Raw genomic sequence first — 24,166 nt, forward strand, 5'->3', positions numbered from 1 at the left:
GGACATTGTTTGCTGCGTAACCCTGCTAAGAGCTGAGAGGTATGATTCGTGTAAACCATTCTGCATAACAAGAAAACAGAATTGGCCATGATACATTGAAGTTCCATCTCCCTATGTAGGTTATGCTCATTAATGAATTGATTTCCAGGATGTGGCGCCCATGCTTGATCTAATTATTGCCAGTCCATACGGAGATGCTGGATTGAAGCTTCCATTTATTTCCAGACTCATGTCCTCAATGTCGTCTACTTAACAGGCAGACACTATTAATATTGTTCAGCATGTGCATGATTAACTATAGCCCAATATCTGCATGGAGTGTCAGTAAATCAACGCTGTTTAACAGGCAGAAATGAAGCATTATGGATGGAATTTGAGCTTTATATGTTATTGTTGCCTTTTGTTAATATCATTTATAAATATTTTATTTATGCACGTATTCCATACACATATGTACCTTACACTTGTTTTAAAGTATCGCTTCCAAGGTAGTAATTCTATGGGTAGAACTGTTACAGTATTGGTTTAAATTGAGCGCAGTAAATAATAAACTGATCACTGGGGAACGTAAGCTCTGAGGAAACTGATATTCCTATAGAAGAAATGGGCTTATTGCCTATGATACTGTTCACCTAATCCTTTGCTACAAATGGGACTAGAAATAGTATGAACATTGTATCACTGACGACTGATGTTGTACCATGTAAACCTAGTAGATGTGAGGGCAATTCAAGCATGCTCAAATACGTCGGAACCCGGAACTCTCAGCATTTGATTGACGGTGGTTGAAGAAGATGGATGCAGCCCTAGGGAGTCCTGGAAAACTTGGAACATGGATACAGCCATAGACGACAGTCACCTAATGTACTTTTTTCAATAACTAACGGCTGTTGTTGCAGGATTGCAACAACAGCCGCTATTTAGGGAAAAATCTAATAATATTGTTTTCTACGGAATCCCGGATGGAGTGTATACACACAGTATACACTCCGGCCGGGATTCCATGCGGCCGAAATGTCAATTTTATGCCGCTGTAATTTAATGAATAGCGGCTGCACAAAATTGACAATGTAAAGTGCAGCTCTGGCCGTACTTTACATTGTCTGCAATGGTTAATTGGAACGCGGGCACAACCAAATATGCCTGCATTCCAATTCAAAAGAAATTAAGTTTATCTGGCCGGTACTGCAGGTTGAGCTTCACAGACAGCAGCCAGTCTGTGACACTGCCTTACAAAGTGAGAACCTGGCCATAGGCTGTATCTATCTTCCCAGGACTCCCTAGGGCTGCATCCAACTTCTTCAGAGGCCGGTAATCAAATACAGAGACTTTCGGGTTTAGACAAACTCGAGCATGCTTGAGTGGCCTTCATCTTTATAGATGAGCCTTTAGCCACTAAGGGAGTCAATATCCCTTTTGCCTAGCTGCAATACCTACCTATAGTAAAGACATAAGAAATGGGCTTTGTTGTCCTTGCTTAGCAGCCATATTGTTAGTTTGATCAATCAATCAATCAATCATCACCAGCCTTCTAGTGTCAGAAACTTACGAAACAACTTCCCATATATTAGGATATATTAAGATTCCGCAAAGTCAAGATGTCAACAGGCTAGAGAAATAGTCATAGGGTAATATAGACCTATAGAGACCACAACAGTAGATGGGAATCCTGTATCATTTTGTAATGCAAGAAGCCATTTTCCAATCCAACTTATCCTTTGCATATTTGCCTTCATTGTTACATGACGACCTACAGTATATGAGGGTTTGGATCACATTTAAGGTAGTCCTATGTGCTTTAAGGAAACTCATGACCAGGCTGTTGGGGATCATCTGAAATGCATAAATCTTAACTAAATCTTCCCTTGTATACTCTAACCAGGTATACATTCACTGGCATTTATACTTTTGAATCATTGATAAAAATTCTGGCAAGAGGATTCTGTTTGAAAGAATTCACCTTCCTGAGGGACCCATGGAACTGGCTGGACTTCAGTGTTATTGTCATGGCGTGAGTACTTTGTTTTATTTTTTATTCCTATTGTGATGTTAGACTTAGCTAGAGGTGTGTTATGGTTTAAAGTGAAAAACTATGGGGGGGGGGGGGATTTATCAAACATGGAGTAAAGTGAAACTGTCTCAGTTGCCCCTAGCAACCAATCAGATTCCTCCTTTCATTCCTCACAGACTTTTTGGAAAATGAAAAGTGGAATCTGATTGGTTGCTAGGGGCAACTGGGACAGTTTCACTTTACACCATGTTTGATAAATCTCCCCCTATATGTGTATCCTCTGTGAACAAGTATACAAGTAACAATGAATTTAAGATCAGGGCAATTTAGCTGATGTCTGATTTATGGCCACCTTCTAGATTTATATGATGTCATTCCCACTTTTCAAATTTGCGTAATTCTTGCAAACTGTAAAGTTAAGCTTTATCCTTCAAAAATAGAGACTAACAAATGGAGACAACTAATTATTAAAGGGAAATGACAGCTATTTTTTTTTCAATTCAACTGTATTCCAGGGTATTTGTCATCATTGCTTTTGACAAGATGCTGACATATGGCATGGAAGGTCTGGGGTAGATGGAATTCCTATATATTATAATTCCCTATAGGATCTCTTAGTTGAGATCTTCAAACACAGTCCATTAACTGTATGCAACAGAATTTAGTTAAGGTTGTTTGCCCTACATTTGTCATTTATCTTTCTGTCTACAGATAGATAAATTATAAGAACATCCATTTCCACTGTACCTCAGCTATGTCTTAAAAGGGCAATCAATCGAAAATCTTTTTCTTTCAAATTAACTAGTGTCAGAAAGTTATATAGATTTGTTATTTTTGAATTGACGTAAATAACAAATCTATATAACTTTCTAACATCAGTTGGATAACCCCTTTAAGTCTTTTCAAACTCCCCTACAAACAGTCCATAGCCTAAAAATTAGGGCCAGAGATTTCAAGGATGGCATTCAAGTGCTTCCCATCTCCAGTTCTAAAGTTTTCCTTTGTACCACATTATTTGAATGTTCTCTTTAATAGGATCTCCAAATTTAGAGGGTGAAGTAGCACCATTATTGTATGCAAGGTAGCCATGCCTTGTGTATATGCCACTATGTGCACCATTTACTAACCAGGATGAGTTTTTTTTTTTAATGATTAATGAAGATCAATTATTATTAGTGACTTCATTTACTATAATGTACATTGGCCATTGGACCCTTAGCGTAACACTCTTGGACCCTTAGCATAACGTAGATTTTGACATGAGTGGCGAGAACATGGGAGCGGACAATAGTGTCGCTTACCAAGACTGAATTCAGAATAATCCATAATGTAAAAAAAGAAAGTTAAAATATCGTTTCCCTTTTGTTTAACTAGAATGTGAAATAGCTGCGGTTTTTCCAAATAATATCATTGTCTCCAATGTAGAACGATCGCTTTAGTAATTTATTGTCATACTTGTGTACAACTTGCAGAATGTTTAATTCATCAGATGAATGAATCAGGGAACAGAAATAGAATACTGAAGAAAAGCCTTTATTCAATGTGGATAATTGCAATGTTAACTCCAATGTTATTGTGGGAATCAGTGTGTCTGGGGAGTTTAGGCAACTTTAGTTCTCATTTCTTCCCCCTCAAATAAAGCACTGCTCATCAACCCTGTAGCTGGGCCCATTCTGTGTAATAAACAGCTCGATACCCAGAATAATGGGCACCTCAATCTGATGCCAATAAATATTTATTAAAATATACTGGAAATGTATACAAATATATTAGCAGGATAGAAGATAAGTGTAGTGGTGGAAGAGATGTGGTAATGGCACGAGTCCCCTATAGATGGTCACCCTTGGCATGACCCATTGTGGTTGTGGCATGTCCCCTTAAAGATAAGGTTTTTTTGGGTGCCTTGTAACCTTGGGTGCCCTCGTTTACAAGTTATAAGGGTTCTACCATTTGGTTGACCACATATCAGATGCACGGGATCTTTATTATAAAATGGGGTGTGACCTCTAGGCTCAGGGGATGAGATTAGGAGCTTCATAATCACATCCTCCCCAAAAATTAGGCATCACCCTCCAAACTACACGCCTAAAGCTTAGCGTTTACACCCACTTTGTAATAAAGTTCCCGCCCATCTGACAATTACCGTAACCAAATGGTAAATGTCCTAAATCTCGGAAACCAAGAGGCATAGCAAAAAAGTAAAAACACCATCTACCATATATGGGAAATCTGTTCAGACTAAAACGATATTGCTTAAAGGGAATTTGTCACCATAAAAGCGCTGTCTAATATCACAGCATTATTTTATAAAGCAGATGGAACTGAGCAGATAGATAAATTATATTGTGAATAAAGATTCAGTATCCCTTGTAATTTGTTGATTTAAGTCCCTTCTTCTTTTTGGCTTTGGAGTCCAGTAGGTGGCATGGCTCTATGTTTGGCAGTTGGATACAGAGATAGCTGGCGGTCACAGAGTAGGTCCATCTAATGGATTCCAAAGAAAACCATGAGCAGGGATTTTATTCAAAAACGTTGCAAGGGGTACTATTTTCCTCCTACTCTATGTGGTCTGGTTGAGGCCACCAGAGGTGGTCAGGATGGTGGAGACAGCCCAGTTTGGGCTGTTGCCATTACATAGATGGCCCTGATGGGAAATTTCCTTCGAGATATAGTTCATGAAATATATAGCCGTCATTGTCAGGTCACAAATTTCTTCACATACATCAAACATTTATTACGTGTAGATGAGTGACCTTGCGATTTCATGTGGTCCAGGAACTCTTGATGGCTCCAGTTGGATGTGATATTATTGGCATCAAACCTAGTAATGGACTGAATGGTGATGCCAGATACCAGAACTCATTCACCCGCTGCAATAATTTACCATTGTTTCCCAGTTCTAAAATCTTAATGGTAACCCATACTGATCTGAAGAACATTTCAGCTGAATCCTTAAAGCTGGGTAACATTGGTATCTTGTCTCAGCGCTCATGCAGTAGCTTCCTCCATTCCTCGATTCCAAATAACTATGGTTTGATTCTACAGGTATGTAACAGAGTTTGTAGGCAACCTAGGCAATGTTTCACCTCTACGAACTTTCAGAGTACTGAGAGCTCTGAAAACTATATCAGTAATCCCAGGTAAGAGCGCCCCCACCTCTCTAGTTCTCAGCTACTGCAAGTGCTTCAGTCTTTGCCCTGTATTCCCCTCTTTTGCTGTCGTCGTTGGATGGAGTTTTGCTATTGTTTGTGTGTGACTTTCCCTTATTACAGATATGCCACTGAGTTTGTGGACCTGGGCAATGTGTCAGCTTTAAGGACATTCAGAGTACTTCGAGCTTTGAAAACAATCTCGGTCATTCCAGGTGAGGATCGGGTTAAACACTAAGGCTGCTTGTGAAAGCCCACATACCATTCCTATTAACCAAACTGATGTCTCACTGACAGGGTTTGACACTAAAGAGTCTTCGGAATGGTTGTATGTCGAGAATGCGACTTGTCTGCAGAATGAATAACTTGGACGTTTTTATATCGATTGAATGCTGCAGAAAATCCAGATCACAATCATTTATAGAAATTCTAACCCTGAATGTCACCCAACCATCAGTGTTAATATAATGTATATTTCCGTTGTATTATCCTCGGTTTTGAGACTACGCCAATTTCAGGATAACAAAATATTGTATATGAAGGGTCTCCTGAGAGTCTCACAAAGGCAGGTGTTTGTTTTCACCAAATATAATTCTTAGTTAGAGGGATCTTTCAGAGACTTACTCCCATCTTTAAATAGATAAATAAATAAATAAATAAATAAATAAAATAAATATGCAGTTGTATACATGAACATCATGTTATAGAGAAGGAGGAGCTAAGCATATATATAACTTGTATTTTATTCATATACATTCCTGCTCATTCTATGCTTAGGAGTCCAGTGGGTGGTCCCACCCAGTCCCTTATGACTTTCCATGCAGAGATGTCAGTCACCAAAGAGAATGCCCTCCGGACTCTGGGAAGGAGCCTAATGAATGGTCTTATACATTATTGACAGCTATCTATATATTATGTCATATAGGAATGACCATCAGTCCACCCTGTGGACTCCAAAGCATAGAATGAGCTGTAAAATAATAAATTACAAGTAATATTGCATCATTTACCACAAAGCTATATATCAATCTGCTCAATTCCTCTTGATCTATAACACAATGCCTTCAGATCAGGCACCATGTTCAGGATGATAGAATCCCTTTAAATAAATAGGCATGCTAAGCAAGTAATTATATACAATTAATATGGGGAAGAGAAAACTGATGAACAAACAAGTGCCTGGTTGACAACTATCTTATAGCCAGTTATGTCTTCTTTAAATATGTTCCCATCTTTTTAAGTTAGTTACCCTTCCTTGGAATGACTGGAGTGTGCTGTACATACTCAGCCAGCACTCCATTCATTCTTTATGGGGATGCCAAACATTTTGGAGTGCTGAACTTGGAAGTGTTTGGCTGCCCCATAAACAAGTAATGGAGCAATGGCTGCGCATTCACGGTGCGCTCCAATGATTCATTCTTGTTCTCCTTTTTCCTGTGGATCGGGGATAACTTAATGAAATAGTAGTACCCCTTTAAGGCCTATGTGCATACAGTGGAATATGTTATTTGCTGGATCAATTTCAATGCTGTAGATACAGTAGTGTATTGTTTGCACTGAGCTCTATATAGTTGTAATTGCCCCAGTGCAGAAGCATTAACTTGTAAATTGTTAAGGAAATTATATGTACATACGAGCTATAAAATAATTGTCAGGGTCGGACATATTCTTTCTACTAACAAAAGGTAGATCCCCGGGAAGTGATGGAGGAGGTTAATTCTAGTATCTGATTAACAACATTGGCGAAGTCGTCTTTATTCTGCTGTGACACTATTCTAAGCGAGTCTATTAGCAGAATGAGGAACTCCTTCCTAATAATCGACTGCGAGACAGGAAAGCCCATCTGTAATTTCATACAGCATTAAACAAATACGCCTCTGTATTGAATACAGATCAAGCGCAGTTTAGGTCTAGGGAAGCTGCCGAGTTTCCTTCCTATCATCCTCGGTTTGACAGCAAAATTGATTTTAGATGCTATTGCAACTTCTGGAGAAGGAATGTTGTGACATATGAGAATGGGGGGGGGGGGGCTGCTCCTGTGTATTTATAGGGCTATAAGCACAGTCTCCTAACACTTCAGTAATCAGAGTCATTTTATAAGGGGATCCTCTAAAGTTTAGGGAAAAAATATTCTGGATCTGCACCGCAAGTCCTTCCAGATTCGCGTCCTGAAGACAAGTCCCGTTCAGCCTTAGTGCTTAACATTTCTGACCTGCATGGAAAGGTGATAGGTCTGCATGATATAGGTAATCATCCCTTCTCAGATGTTGGCAATCGTAGATCAATAACTTATGGGGATTTATAAGACTTTTGCTTCTGTGGATCATGAACATTCTCTTTCATACCTTAAACTAGGGTTACTTACCTATGCTGAAACCATATACTGTATGTTTTAGATAGGATTTTATATCTAAAAAACATAGCTGCTTTCTATCTGAGAGAGCGCCACTCTTGTTCTCAGTGCTGATGTGGTGCTGTTTTTGGAAGAAAGAAGCTAAAGCCCCAATTTCACGCTTGCTTGCTCCCCGTTCCCTGCTTGCTGCCGGCGCCAGCGGGTAAGTGTGTGTGTGTGGGGGGGAGGGGGAGCTGCGGAGGGGCTGCCCGGTGATAGTGAAATCGTCCAGGCTGCCCATAGAAGATAGAGGCGGTCTGCTGCCACTGCTCCTATTACACGAAGCGACAGCAGCAGACACGTTGAAGGATATTGAAAGACAATGATAAGATGACATTGTGCATGTCAGCTGATCGTTGCCTTTTATTATACGATTATTGGCCAAATACAGCCGATAATCTCTTTCTGTAATAGGGCCTTAAGTCTTTCTAATCCTGGATTAGGCTGGGTTCACACTACGTTTTTGCAAACCTTTTTTTTTCCTATCCTTTTTTGCAAAAAACAGATGAAAAACAGATGGAAAATCAGATGCATTTGTGTGCATCCGTTTTGATCCATTTTTTCCACAGAGTTCCATTAATGAAAGCGCATCTGTTTATTTTTTAACGCACACAAAAATAAGGTTAGCTACGTTTTTGTGTACGTAAAAAAAACATTTTTTAAAAAAAATGGAAGTCAATGGAAAAAACAGATGCACACAAATATATCTGTTTTTCCATCATTTTTTTTTTGTCAAAAACGGATAAAAAAAACGGATGAAGAAAACATAGTGTGAACCCAGCTTTACCTGTTTAACTTCCCCAAGCGTTTAAATCATAGGCCCTACTCCAGATATTGCTCTGAATGGGTCACTCATTAGACTTAGGGCCCTATTCCACCGGACGATTATCATTAGCATAATCGTTAACGATTAACGATCTCAAACGACCGCTATTGCGAAAGACCTGAAAACGTTCACTCATTTCCATGGAACGATAATCGTTACTTATGATCGTAATTGCGATCGTTTCTTCTTCCGTATTTCTTCGCTATTGCGTTCGTATCTATTGCGAACGACCGAACGATGTCTTATTCAATGCGAACGATTTGCGAACGTTTTGCGAACGAGCAACGATAAAAATAGGTCCAGGTCTTATAAAGCGATCAACGATTTCTCGTTCGGTCGTTAATCGTTACTGCATTTCAACCGAACGATTATCGTTTAGATTCGAACGATTTAACGATAATCTGAACGATAATCGTCCGGTGGAATAGGGCCCTTATTCAACTTAAAGGGATTGTGTCAGCTGTAATTCATGTTCCACACTGCTGACACGGTTACGTCAAGAAGACACTTGGTACTTTTCATATATCCAGCTGGATGGAGAGACATGCTTTTATTCTATGGCTTTCCCAAGCTACTAAAAAGCGGCAAAGCTGATTGACACCTGGAAGCAGCGTCCCAAGCAGAATCAGGTGTGAGAGGGGGAAGTAAGGAGGTTTTACAGCTTGCTGCACTACACAAGCTTGGGAACGCCTCTTTGACACTGTAGAATAAAAAGCATTTTTCTATGTTCTAGAAGCACAGACAGATGTATGCCCGTGACCTAACAGTGTCAGCAGTGTAGAATGTGAATTGCAGCTGGAACAATGGACGCTCACACACTCTGTGCTCCATCCACTCAGGGATTACTCTGATCATCGTTCTCATGATCGTTGGTGGTCCCATTGGTAGGACACAACTGATCCACTCTTATCCCCTTTAAATTTTTGAGTTAGGAATACCCCTTTATCGTTCAGTAATTATTCACCCTCATCTACTAAATCACCCCCACAGTACTTGATGGCCTATTCCAACTTGTGCTGCCATTAATGCTGCGTTTACACAGAACGATTATCGTCCGAATTCGCACGATAAAGATCGAATTTGAACGATAATCGTACGTGTAAACGCAGCGAACGATCAAACGACGAGCGAGAAATTGTTCATTTTGATCTTTCAACAACCTCTCAAATCGTCGTTAATCGTTCGCAAAAAATTCCAGATCGTTCCGTGTGAACAGTCGTTCACCGATTTAACCAATATGTGAGATAGGCTTAAGCGATCGCAAAACGAATTTTCCGTACGATATAGCGTATTGTCTAAACGCTGATCGTTATGAAAAAAAAAAAGATCATTGTCGGGCACAGAAAGCGCATTGTTACGTGTAATTGCGGTGCGTGGCCGGAGGCTGATGATTTCGAAACTCTATACATTACCTATCCATGCTGCAGGGCTTGCGGTCTTCTCACCGGGTCCCGCGCGTTGCAGCTTCAGAGCGACCTGTCTGAGCTGACAGGTTGCTCAGCCAATCTCTAGCCAGGACCGCCGTGGCCATTGATTGGCTGAGTGGCCTGTCAGCTCAGACAGGCCGCTCTGGCCCCCATCAGCCCTTGTAATAGTACGCTAACTGTTTGGACCCTCTTGAGATTGAGCAGCAGCTGGGCATGGTCATTGCTATTTCATGCATTTGCCAAAGATAACCAATGGATTTTAATATGTGAATATGAACGTTCCTCCTCCACCAAGAAACAGTGTTCTCTTTAATTCCAGAGAATAATAGGAAAACCACTTCAAACATAATCTACAAAAACCTTTGTGAAAATGTTGCTCATGATTTACATTGCCAACAGCTGTTCTGGATGGTCTAGATAAAACTCCTATAGAATGATTCTTATAAGGATGCTTTGTGGTGGAGAGTGGTTTGGGCTTCTGTCTTTCTCTGCTTGATGTTGCATGCTTTAAATCGTTTTCTTTTTTTTAATGTCTTTTTAACAACTTTACTTACTATTTGGATTGTACTAATCCCGGTGTATAGATAGTGTTGGGAATTATTTACTTTCATAAAAACCTGACAAATTATTGTTTAAGCATGAAATTATAGGGTTCGGAGATGTTTGATTGATTGACACAATTCTAGAATGTTTTACCTCTGTAAGTAGCCTAAGGCCAGTTCATTTAGACTTGAGGTGAGCAGAAACCTAGTATTCCCAAAAACATCAAATTTCCTCAAATCATGAAGATGAGTCACTGCCAGAAAATATTGTCCTTGCTTATCACCCATGCAAATAATAGTAGCTCAGATGTCAGGCTCACCTAACAATAGGCATCATAGATATTGGATTGTCAGTAGATCCTGATGCTGACAAATGTCATGGACATCTTTTGTCCCTAACTACAAAGGTGTTAATTGCATTTTTCTAAACCTATACCAACTAATCCATAAAATAATATACGTTCTATTATAAGATTGACAGCACTAGGGTTACCCACTATGCCTTGTTAATGTTGCACTGCTTTGTGTGCTCTGACGCATGGGGGTGGCTTGTCATCCATAGACAAGACAAGGGACCTGGAAGCCCTGGAGTAGACATTGTTGTCATTTCACAACCAATGTTATAGGAAGGGATGTTAAGACGACTTGATTTTAATTATAAAGACTACTCAGCCAAAAGTACGTGGACACTGCCTGTCTATACTAACTTTAGTCACATGGGTGCATAATACCAAACTTTCATCCACATTATATCCATAGACTAACAGTAATAGATAACAGTATATGTAGATTTTTTTAATATATGGATAGATAACAGATTACAAACACCATTGTTCCAGTAGGACAGCCTATACAAAGTTAAGAATTATTTAGCTCACCACACCCACGGTAGTTCACTCCCCGATGCACAGCAGTGCAAGCTTCACCAAAGAACAATAGGCTAAAAGGCGGCAATCCTGGGACACGTCCAAAATTTGGTCTTTATTGAAACTTGACATACAAAAATACCAAACTCAGTGACGGAAGCTGACACGTTTTAGTCTTTCGACCTTACTCATAGCTCTTGTAGTTGGGGTCATTTAGTTTCTCACAAAGATCATCATGTACAATGCATGATATCTAGAACACTGTAATAGGATGCTTTCCTGGAGCAATAGAAAGTAATTCTTGTGATGGATGAATGGCCCTTCAGCTGTTACCAGGTTGAACATGGAAGATAGGTTCGGTGGATGTCTGACGATATCCATTGTCCAAGTGCATATGCACCTATAAAGTCTGGATAAAAATATACTCTTATAGCAGGAAAATGAGTGTAGACATACTTTTGGCTACATAGCATAGAAGCCTACAGGAAGTAAGACTGACAGAGCTCTCAATACCTCCGCATTTTAGCCAAATTTTAGCCAAAACCAGGAGTGGAATCGACATAATATAGTAACATAGTTAATAAGGTTGAAAGAAGTCAAGAGTGCATCAGGTTCAACCTAAAAAACCCTATTGTGTTGATCCAGAGGAAGGCAAAAACCCATAGAAAAAAGTAATTAGCACCTCATTACCCATGTGTTTTGGCTCCACTGCTGGGTTTTGCCTACAAATACTGACCAGAATACAATGCTTGACCCCAGTCTAATAAGCAATGCCTTATCCCCAATACCTAAGACAACTCATCCACTTTGGCCATATAATCCCAAGGTATTCTGTAAAAAATTCTATTTGTACCATCTAAATGTTTGTTTATTTCCTCAGGACTGAAAACCATTGTCGGAGCCCTTATCCAGTCAGTAAGGAAGCTTGCGGATGTTATGATTTTAACAGTTTTTTGTTTGAGCGTATTTGCCCTGATAGGGCTACAGCTTTTTATGGGCCACTTAAAACAAAAATGTGTTAGAAATTACAGTGAACTTAATCAAAGCGACTCTGACCCATTTTTCTGGGGCATGGATAACACCTCCTGGTCGTCTTATGAGGAATTCATTAACGATGAAAGTAAGTTTTTATTTCCATTTTCTAAATGTCATTGTATTATAATCTATCATTTCAATGAATATTAGTTTCATGTACTGCAATATACAATATGCAAGATTCATAAAATTACTTTTTCTAGGCATTTCTAGGCCCAACTTTCTAAGTTGATTGAAAAACTAAAAAATACTATTCTTCACCCAATTATAAGAGGAGTTTACCACAATCTGTTTTATTATTGCACTTTGAGCCCCCAAGATGTCCCTACAGGTATCTGTTACCCCTAGCAACCAATCAGATTCCACCTTTAGTTTTTCAAGTAGTCTGTGAGGAATAAAAAGTATAATCTGATTCTACTTTACACCTACTTTACGCCAGTTCTACTTTACACCTACTTAACTTTTTTGTTTTTTAATAGTCAAGTCAAATTTTTTGAAGAAAGTTGTAATAGTGTTACATGTCCTGTAAAAGAAGATTGAATTCTCATATTTGAAACTTTTTTAAATTAAATAATTGTATTTAACCCTTAGACGACCCAGGGCGTATAGTTACGCCATGGAAGTCTGTCCCCAGACGACCTAGGGCGTAACTGTACGCCCTGGGTGTTTCTCCGGCTATGAAGCGTGCTCCGAAGCGGAGCGCGCTTCATAGCAGGTGGGGGCCGGCTGCAATCAGCAGCCGGGACCTCACCGGTAATGACACGCTGCAGCGATCGCGCTGCCGCGTGTCATTAACTCCTTAAACGACGCAACCGCGGCGTTTAAGTGTAAGTGACAGGGGGAGTCCCCTGTCACTTACCGATCGGGACCCCCGCAGTGTGACTACGGGGGTCCCGATCGGTAAAACGGGCCGCCGGAGGTCTCTCACCTGCCTCCGTGCGGTCTGATCGGCAATCTGCTGCACTAAGCCTGCACAGGCAGGCTCAATGAGCAGATCGCCGATAACACTGATCAATGCTATGCCTATGTACTCCAAGTACTGGATATAAAAGTCCCCCAAAGGGACTTCAAATGTGTAAAAAAAAAGTTAAAAGCACTAACACACAACCCCAAAACCCCTCCCCCAATAAAAGTTGAAATAACCCCCCTTTCCCATTATATAAATAAAACATATAAAAATAAATAAACAAATAAACATATAATATACCGTAGCGTGCGTAATTGTCCGATCTATTAAAATATAACAAGCGTCATTGCGAATGGTAAACGGCGTACACGAAAAGAGGGGAAAAAGTGCGCGGATTACCGATTTTATGTTACATTATATATAAAAAAAAATTAATAAAAAGTGATTAAAACGTCCGATCTTCACAAATATGGTATTAATAAAAACTAGAGATCATGGCGGAAAAAATGACACCCCATACAGCCCCGTTGGTGAAAAAATAAAACCGTTATAAGCGTCACAATAGGCCCATTTTATTTATAATTAATTGCCAAAAAAAAGGATTTCATTTAAAAAAAATATATAACATTAGAGAATCTGTGTAACCTGCATATGGTTGTGTTCGGACTGACCTATAGAATAATAGTATCATGTCGCTTTTACCATATAGTGCATTACGTAGACACAGGAACCCCCCAAACATTACCATATTGCATTCTTTTTTGCGATTTCACCTATTTATATCTTCATAAATAATATATTTGGGATTCCGTCATACATGTTATGGTAAAATGAAAGACGCCATTACAAAGTACAACTATTCCTGTAACAAATAAGCCCTTACATGGCCTGTAGATAAAAAACTGAGAGTGCTAGAGATCTTAGAAGGGGAGGAGGGAAAAACGGAAACACTAAGATCAAAATTTGCGCGGTCCACTGGGTCATTTTGGGCCTGGTCCTCAAAGGGTTAATATCATCCCATATAATATTTTGTTTGTGTTGACATGAATCCATCATTGTTAGAGATACTATTAGACTCCATGCACGTGGAACAAAAGTGGCGGAAACATGTTAATTCTTCAGCACGGGGAGAGGAGGCGCGCGAGCCTCCCATAGACTGACAGGAAGGCTGGCTTAATTCTGCCACTTTTGCTCCGTGTGCACGGAGCCTTAAAGGGGTTATCCAGCGCTACAAAAACATGGCCACTTTCTTCCAGAGACAGCACCACTCTTGGTCAAGTTTGGGTGTAGGTTTTGTAATGTTGCGTTTACACAGACAGATTTATCTAACAGATTTTTGAAGCCAAAGCCAGGAATGGATCTGAGAAGAGGAGAAATCTCAGTCTTTCCTTTATGACCTGTTCCCTGTTTATAGTCCATTCCTGGCTTTGGCTTAAAAAAATCTGTCTGTGTAAATGCTCCATTAGGCTATGTTCACATTACGTGAACATCCGGCCGTTCCGTGACCCCGGCCGGGTCACGGAACGGCCGGTCTTAGCCCGGATCAAAGTACCGGCCGGGTGATCTTTCCGGCCGCGGAGCTCTGATGCGGGCGCATCAGCGCGCGCCCGCATCAGAGCTTCCCATAGCACGCAGTGAAGCGAGCGGACAGAGCCGCTCACTTGACTTTGTGAACTGACAGGTCCTTGACAGGTCACTGAATTCCGGCCGCAGAAAACTGACCTGTCATTTTTTTCCGGCAACGCATTGGTCCCGACCGGAGCGTATACGATGTGTGTACGCTCCGGCCGGGATCACATTGAAAGTAAGGTTATGTTCCACCCCGCAAAACTACGGCCGTAGTTCTGCGGTGAGAACTACGGCCGTAGTTTTACGTAGTGTGAACATAGCCTTACTAACTCAGTTCCATTGAAGTTAATGAAGCTTAATTGCAAACCACACCTGAACTGGAGACAAGAGTGGTGCTGTCTCTGGAAGAAAGTGGCCATGTTTTTTGCAGTGTCGGATAACCCCTTTAATATAGAATTGTTAAAAGACTAATTGAAAGGATTTGTTATTGAAATTATTCATTAGGAAATCTATAAGTATTCATGCTAGATAACTTCAGGCTGTTGGGTAGCGAATGATGCTGTTGTCAATAGCGATGTACTCTTCTGTACAGAGACAAAGGTAGTCACGCTCTAAAATGCATAGTGTCGTTTTATTGTGCAGTTAGCTTTCATGTTAAACTGGGCATATACTGTTAGGCCATGTTCACAAAATGTTTTTTCTTTGTTTTTGAAAAGAAAAAAATGACGTCCGTCATTGTGAGTTTAAAATGATGGACGTCATTTTGCTGTTTGGCCGCCCGTTGGTGCAATGACGGCTGTTGGTGAATTATTCTAGTTAAGGTGAACTGATCGGCCTTTGGGTGTGTCTATAATTGAAAAGTCTATTGAATTTAATAGTAAAAACGGTGGAAGGATGGTAAAAAAAGAAAAACTTCTGTGAACAACTAAAAAATGACGTCCGCTGTTTGCAAAAGACGTCCGAAAATAATTGACGTGATCATTATTTTGACGTCCACACAGACAATGTCCGTCATTTTATACATTTTGTGCATTGGACGTCCTTCATTCCATTGACTTCAATGCATTGTATTGAAGTCAATTACATTGCAGCAATAAGGAACAACTAGAGATGAGCGAACCGGGTTCGGGTTCGAGTCGATCCGAACCCGAACGTTCAACATTTGATTAGTGGCAACTGCTGAACTTGGATAAAGCTCTAAGGTTGTCTGGAAAACATGGATACAGCCAATGACTATATCCATGTTTTCCACATAGCCTTAGGGCTTTATCCAACTTCAGCAGCCACCGCTAATCAAATGCCGAAAGTTCGGGTTTGGATCAACTCGAGCATGCTCCAGGTTCGCTCATCTCTACAAACAACGTTTTTGAGAACATAGCCTTAAGAAGTCAAATAAATAAATAAAATATATATATATATATATATATATATATATATATATATATACTGTATAAGTAAAAATCGAAATTGCTGAATGGCACTGTGCAGCTATAAGCTCAGGAGTGTGCTCATACTCATGGAAAACAGACCCTGGTTCCAACTTCAGAACAGCAAAAAAGAAGGCGGCGGTGCTCCGATACATGTGAATAAAGTGGTTTGTTTATTCACCCACTTTACAAACAACTTTTCACCCACTTCAATAAACCACTTTATTCCCATATATTGTAGTGCCGCCTTCTTTGTTTGTGCTGTATATATACTGTATATATTTTTTATGATGAGGGTCATTGAGAGCTACTAAACCCTACAGCTTTATTGACTTAGTTGGCATGTAATATGTTAGCCCTATACAGAAGGCCGGTGGGGTAGAATGCAGGAGACCTTTTTTATTGTGTCATTTGTTTTACTCAGTGGAGAGGATACAGTAAATGTATGAATATATATGGATATGATGTTGAAGTTGCTATATATAAATGTAAGAGATAACGGCTTGATTTCCTGGGAGCTATAAGGGTGCATGATAGATATATGTGAAGACAGGGCAAAGAGTGGTCCGTTTCAAATCAATTGGTTTCAGAAAGTTATATGGTTATAGTTATAATTTATAACTATAACATTTATACATTTTATTATCATATATTATTTTAATAATTAATCATTTAATAATTAATAGTTAATAATATATTAATTAAAAGTTATTATTTGTAATTTACTTCTATTTAAAAATCTCAAGTCTTCCCATACTCATCAGCTGCTGTATGTCCTGCAAAAAAAAAGTTGTTTTCTTTTTAGTCTGACACAGTGCTCTCTGCTGACATCTCTGTCCGAGACAAGAACTGTCCAGAACAGCAGCAAATTCCCATAGAAATCCTGTACATTTCTTGTCTCAGACAGAGATGTCAGCGGAGAGCACTGTGTCAGACTTAAAGGAATACACCACTTCCTGCAGTACATACAGCAGCTGATAAGTATGGGAAGACTTGAGGTTTTTAAATAGAAGTAAATTACAAACCTATATAACATTCTGGCATCAGTTGATTAGCATGAAAAAGATTTGCGCTTGATAACCCCTTTAAAGTTTTATTTTAGAGGGAATGTAAACTTGGTTATTTATTTTTTATTCTATAACCATAAAAAACACACACACACACATATATATATGTATAAGTGGATGCCTGTACATGACATTTGGAAATAGCTGGTATAGATTTCCACTATAATTTACTCCCACTCATCTAAACACTTTGAAATTAAATGTAAAAGTTGAAATGTTAACGCAAATAGGTATGTGCAAAAAAATTCCGTCAAAAATCTTTTTCTTAGTGGATAGGGCTGAATTGCCGGCTGAAGAGATGTTTCTGGCCAGCATTACCACGAGAATGTGAACATGTAATTACTATGATATACAGAATAGAAAATGATTGTCATTTCAATACAAATTAATTCTCCTTGCAGAAAAAGACAACTTTTATTTGCAGGAACTTTATGAAAGAGATTATTATATTACAGTGATAATGCTAATAGCATCTTTCCAGATTGAACAAGTCATTTTTATGATCTAAGAGTACAGAACTCCAGGAACAGACAGCTTTAGCAACACCTATTATGAGAGGATTGGAGCAAACCTCGCTCATTTTTAATGATTTCACAGAAGACATTTCTGTACCTGAACATTTCACCGTTCGCTGTTGTTCCTTAACCAGAAACTCAAGAATTAGACACTATTTTTTCTAGTTAATTAAGACGGCAATTAAAGGGAACCTATTACTTAGAAAAGTCTTGCATATTCACATCCTAATGTATGTGTATATATATATATATAATATATATATATATATACACACTGTATTTTCTGGCGTATTAGACGACTTTTTAACCCCGAAAAATCTTCTCAGAAGTCGGGGGTCGTCTTATACGATGGGTATGGTCACCGCATATGGTGGGGGAGCTCAACAATGGCCTCATCTCCACCATATGCGGCAACCACTATAACAGTTAACAGTTAACTTACCTGTAACCCGCTCCCTGCAGCCGCGTGTCTCTCGTCCTGGTTCCTGCCTGTGCCAGAGGTCCCTAAAGCTCTCCCGGACAGCTGAGTGTTTCATCGGAGATTCTCTGCTTCCTGGGAGAGCGTCAAGGATTCCGGTGCAGACACTGTATGTCACACTGCCTGTGCCGGGAACGGGATGGGAGACGCGTGGCTGCCTGGAACGGGTCACAGGGGAGTTAACTGTTTTTTTTTTTTCTTTAACTGCAGCTCCAGCTAGTAAACCCTGCTGTGTTAAGGCAGGGGTTAACATTTTCCAGCTTGTAAGGCGAACCTCCTGACAAACTTCTTGAAAGTCAGGGGTTGTCTTATACACTCAGTCGCCTTCTACAACAGAAAATACAGTATATATAGTTTTCATGGAGTATATTGAGGGCCAGCCCTTGGGTATAGATGTAGATGTCTGAATGGTTTAGGGTCCTAATTAGACAAAGCGATCTTTAACGATTAACAATCGTTTATTGTTAACCTGAAATCATTCACCATATTACACAGAACAATACTAATATACTCGTTTACTCCATCTGATCCCAGAAAATCAAGGAATGAATGCGGAATTACAGCCAACAAATGTGGAATTATAGCGAACGTGTTAGGACGGGACTCAGAGACACAAGACATAGTGAAGCCCTGTCACTTGCACCCGTCCAACTGTCCCTGCCTTTTGGAGTTGTCGGTTTTGGAGGCCAGCCCCAAGACTGAATTTTACTCTAGCAATAGTGTAACACAGAAAAGAGAGACAAGATAATACAAACACAACAACGCAGGGTCCACTAGCCGAATTGGTATCTAAAGGTCATCGCAGTACAGGATCAGAAGGCAAGAGAATAGTCAGGGAGTCAAAGCAAGGAATCAGAAAATCAGGGAAATCAAAGAAAATCTAGAAAGCTAGCTTACACACACACAAGTGAGGCTCTATAGCAGGCAATGGGGGAGGGACAGGCAGAGCCTTTAAGGGAATATGCAAAAGAAGAGCCCGTAGAGCCTCATCAAAGAGTCTCGAAACACAGGACTAGCCAGATATCACTCTGGGAAGGACCCAGCCAAGGGGTGGCTCCTGTAAGGAAACCACCAAAACCACCATATTAAGTTGCCCTATAAGTCAATGTAATGACAAGGGAAAAACCAAGACCAGGTAACCATCCACATACGGCTGTTTCGGGGTGTTGCCCCTCATCAGTGTGGAGCAGGATTCTGGCTAGGTGGGAGCAATGCCTAGTAGAGCCATAAGAGAAACAGATCGCTGATCTCAGGGAGACCAGGCAAACGACAACACTGCCCGCTGCTAGTGAAAGCGCTCAATGCAGTGAAGTCCTAGGTGCATTGCCCCCTGGGAAACATGAATATGCAAAAGAAGAGCCCAGTGGAGCCTCATAAAAGAGTCTCGAAACACAGGACTAGCCAGATATCCCTCCGGGAAGGACCCAGCCAAGTGGCAGCTCCTGTAAGGAAACCACCAAAACCACCATATTAAGTGGCCCCATAAGTCAATGTAATGACAAGGGAAAAACCAAGACCAGGTAACCATCCACATACGGCTGTTTCGGGGTGTTGCCCCTCATCAGTGTGGAGCAGGATTCTGGCTAGGTGGGAGCAATGCCTAGTAGAGCCATAAGAGAAACAGATCGCTGATCTCAGGGAGACCAGGCAAACGACAACACTGCCCGCTGCTAGTGAAAGCGCTCAATGCAGTGAAGTCCTAGGTGCATTGCCCCCTGGGAAACATGAATATGCAAAAGAAGAGCCCAGTGGAGCCTCATAAAAGAGTCTCGAAACACAGGACTAGCCAGATATCCCTCCGGGAAGGACCCAGCCAAGGGGCAGCTCCTGTAAGGAAACCACCAAAACCACCATATTAAGTGGCCCCATAAGTCAATGTAATGACAAGGGAAAAACCAAGACCAGGTAACCATCCACATACGGCTGTTTCGGGGTGTTGCCCCTCATCAGTGTGGAGCAGGATTCTGGCTAGGTGGGAGCAATGCCTAGTAGAGCCATAAGAGAAACAGATCGCTGATCTCAGGGAAACCAGGCAAACGACAACACTGCCCGCTGCTAGTGAAAACGCTCAATGCAGTGAAGTCCTAGGTGCATTGCCCCCTGGGAAACATGAATATGCAAAAGAAGAGCCCAGTGGAGCCTCATAAAAGAGTCTCGAAACACAGGACTAGCCAGATATCCCTCCGGGAAGGACCCAGCCAAGGGGCAGCTCCTGTAAGGAAACCACCAAAACCACCATATTAAGTGGCCCCATAAGTCAATGTAATGACAAGGGAAAAACCAAGACCAGGTAACCATCCACATACGGCTGTTTCGGGGTGTTGCCCCTCATCAGTGTGGAGCAGGATTCTGGCTAGGTGGGAGCAATGCCTAGTAGAGCCATAAGAGAAACAGATCGCTGATCTCAGGGAAACCAGGCAAACGACAACACTGCCCGCTGCTAGTGAAAGCGCTCAATGCAGTGAAGTCCTAGGTGCATTGCCCCCTGGGAAACATGAATATGCAAAAGAAGAGCCCAGTGGAGCCTCATAAAAGAGTCTCGAAACACAGGACTAGCCAGATATCCCTCCGGGAAGGACCCAGCCAAGGGGCAGCTCCTGTAAGGAAACCACCAAAACCACCATATTAAGTGGCCCCATAAGTCAATGTAATGACAAGGGAAAAACCAAGACCAGGTAACCATCCACATATGGCTGTTTCAGGGTGTTACCCCTCATCAGTGTGGAGCAGAATTCTGGCTAGGTGGAAGCAATGCCTAGTAGAGCCATAAGAGGAACAGATCACTGATCTCAGGGAGATCAGCCAAACAACAACACTGCCAGCTGCTAGTGAAAGCGCTCAATCTTTAAGGGAGCTGAAGTCCAGGCCCCAGGTCCTGATTGAGGAAGGGACTCCAGCCTCCCCAAACAATCCTTGGCTGACTGGCAGCTGCACCTGCTAGTCGGCTATCACCAGAGTATCTACAGCTGAGTCGCCCAGCTTAGGGGGTAGTGCGGCCCCGGCCGCAACATGAGTATCTAGGGACGCCGTTGGTGCAACTCTAGCAACCGATTGGGCCTCAAGCTGGTGGCGCTCTCCGCTGCTGATATTGTAGGAGTTGGCACCAGCTCCTGAGAGAACAATTAGCTTAGGATTTATGATGATTTTGGTGTCAGCCCCAAACGAATGATAAGCGATTTCTCTTTGTGCGTTTGATTGTTGCCTGCATTTATTATTGTTTAAATTCGATCGATATAACAATAATTCACACGATAATCGCCCAGAGTATTGGCCTTTTAAAAGGGCATAACAAGAAACCAACCCTTTCTGTCTGGGTTAACATAACCAGCCATCAAAATTGGGGACCCAAGTGGAAACCACATTTGCTGCGGAGCCTCCTATGTTTGCCACAGTATCGGAGCATAAACTTTTAATGTAGTTTAGATATCAAATAACAGCAAAAGCAAACAAAGCAAATCAGATATTTTATTGATTTTCCCTGGTATACTGCCAGATATGATGTGCAAACAATATGATCATAAAGGACATTGACAGTAATACCTCCTGGCATATTATTATGATGATTGCAGCCTGTAGATTCATGAAGCAATCGTACATTATCAGGTCGGGGGAGGTGAGACACATCGATGTGCACTTATTGCAGTGATTAGCTATTGTGCTGCACTTCCTCAAGTGGTAAGAATAATATACCGGGTCTCATTACTGAGCCGTCTCTCATGTACACACATAGGCTGGAGACTAATCACTAGAAATGAGAGCCTATGAAGTGTGTTTACTGTTTCTACTTTGCTCGCCCTGAGTATTCCTTCCTGTAGTCATCTGTTCTTCTTTTTCGCATCTTGCCTAAACCAGCAATGCATGTTTCAACAGAAATTGATTTACAAGCACAGAATAATAGAGGCCAAGATATCAAGATGAGATCTCTATTACTTACGAAGGCATCACATGAGACTGTATGCGTAATCCTATCAGTATGGCTTTTACTTGGACGTGCTGGGATTACCAAATCTGGGACTGGAGACTCCAACTTTTATGAATATTTTAGTCGCTGACCATATTTGTTACAGATAAATTATTAGATTTCACACGTTTAAAGGGGTATTTCACTCAAACATAACTTATGTTGCTGCCCATGGTGTGACTAAGAATTCATTCCATAATTGGTATTATGTATTTAGTCACCTTCTCCCAGTTCTGTGCTGCTGCTTTCTGCTGAAAGCACAAAAATCTGTTTGTGAGCTTTTCTCTCTGTCTCCCCCTCCTCTCCCCTCCCTTCTGAGATGGCTGATGTAAACAAGTCCCTGACTGGCTTTATCTATAACTTTGTAGCTTCTTTATAATGCTGGGAGGATTAATCACAGTAAGTTCATTAGCATTTTGACCTAAGAATAACCCTCCCTCCCATAACAAAGAAGCTGCAAAGTTGCAGATAAAGCCTGCCAGGGACTTGTTTATATCAGCTATCTCAGAAGGGAGGGGGAGGAGGGGGAGACAGAGATAGACTCTCACACAGATACTTGTGTTTTCAGCAGAAAGCAGCAGCTGAGAACTGGAGAAAGGAGACTGAATAGATAATAACAAGTATGGAATAAACTTTTAGTCTCACCATGGGCAGCAACATATCGATTCTCCTGCAGGTTCCCGGTTGATGGCTTTATTTTACTTGTTTTCCCCCTACTGTGTATACTGCAGCAGCTATTACCTCCATTACTTAAACACATGTGAGCAGCGACGGACTGGGGTACCTGGGGCCCACCAGAGGAAATGATCCTTGGGGCCCACCAAAGAAGAATCGGTAAAAAGCGACATACTGACCCGGCCCTATTCTTGATTCATCTGGATCTGCGATAACTCCCTTGTGAATGACATGTTTTCAGTTGAACTATAACTCTCAGAATACCCTACACTTATGAAGCTTTAATGAAGGGTATGTTGGGAGTTGTAGTTTCAGAGAGAACAAACCTTTAATTGATTGTTGTGCAGAGGCTTCTGGTGGCCGTAATCTCTTACAACCATCAGCCCTGAAGGTCCAGCACTATATCTTTCTACAGTGGCCACTCATATGTACTACAACTCCAAGCATATCCTGAGGGATGCAGACTATCAGTAAATGCTGGGAGCTGTAGTGCCTGCAGCCGTTGTAGTTGGAGGGTCTTAGGTACATTGTACACTGAATGCTGTGTGGGCGATCAGAATACATAGTTATGTGGGGGCTCAGTGTGTGGAAGTGACCCCAGAACATTATATATATATATATATATATATATATATATATATATACATATACTGTACAGATGTAGCCAGGGTTAACATGATCCCTGACGCAACAATTGTGTCAAGGAGCTCTGTTAAGTCAATTAGAGCGTCGAGTTAAATGCGTCGTTGTGATCAAGTTAACACAGGCTACATCCTCAGAATCGGGCAGTCACGGCAAAACCATCTATTTATCTTGCTGCAGCGTCCGACAGGCAGTGGGAGTGGGGGAGGTGCCCACCGGAGGATCCTCCGGTCCTCCGGTGGCCCAGTCCGACACTGCATGTGAGTGTAAAAGGTGAGTTTTCTTTCATGTGTTATTGCTGTTTATCAGCATGGGTCCTTAGCGTTACCTAGGAAGATATGCTATCAGCTCCGGTATACTCAAAGAGGAGGAAAAAGCTCTATGGGGAGGGGGCTTCAATGTGTTGTAAGGGGGATATATGATGCTACAGGGGGAGAGGTACAATATGGGCTACAGGTCGGGAAGAGGTGTCTTTGTGGGGTCAAATAGATGGGGAATAGAGAAGTGCTATGGAAGGAAATGTAAAGTTGTTGAAGCAGGGAGGGTAAAATTTTGCTATGAGGGGAAGTTGTGCTTGTATCTCATAATAGCTAGACCAGAGTTTCCTCTAAAAGGAAGAGTCACCCATGTGCAGATGGCTGTTTCAGGTATCTTGCCCCCTCATAAGTACAGAGTTT

At 41.1% G+C, this 24,166-nt stretch overlaps 1 protein-coding gene across 1 annotated transcript in view; it reads left to right on the forward strand.

Moving 5' to 3' along the window:
• The window catches only part of LOC138783756 (sodium channel protein type 5 subunit alpha-like), a 317,116-nt gene that overhangs the window by 102,677 nt on the left and 190,273 nt on the right, over window positions 1–24,166 (forward strand). The window contains exons 5-7 of the mRNA XM_069958852.1: window positions 1,883–2,011; window positions 5,284–5,375; window positions 12,094–12,333. Of these exons, the coding sequence (XP_069814953.1) occupies window positions 1,883–2,011; window positions 5,284–5,375; window positions 12,094–12,333 (461 nt within the window). The remainder of the gene's footprint in view (window positions 1–1,882; window positions 2,012–5,283; window positions 5,376–12,093; window positions 12,334–24,166) is intronic.

The sequence above is a fragment of the Dendropsophus ebraccatus genome, chromosome 2 (genome assembly GCF_027789765.1).
Source record: "Dendropsophus ebraccatus isolate aDenEbr1 chromosome 2, aDenEbr1.pat, whole genome shotgun sequence".
Lineage (NCBI taxonomy): Eukaryota > Metazoa > Chordata > Amphibia > Anura > Hylidae > Dendropsophus > Dendropsophus ebraccatus.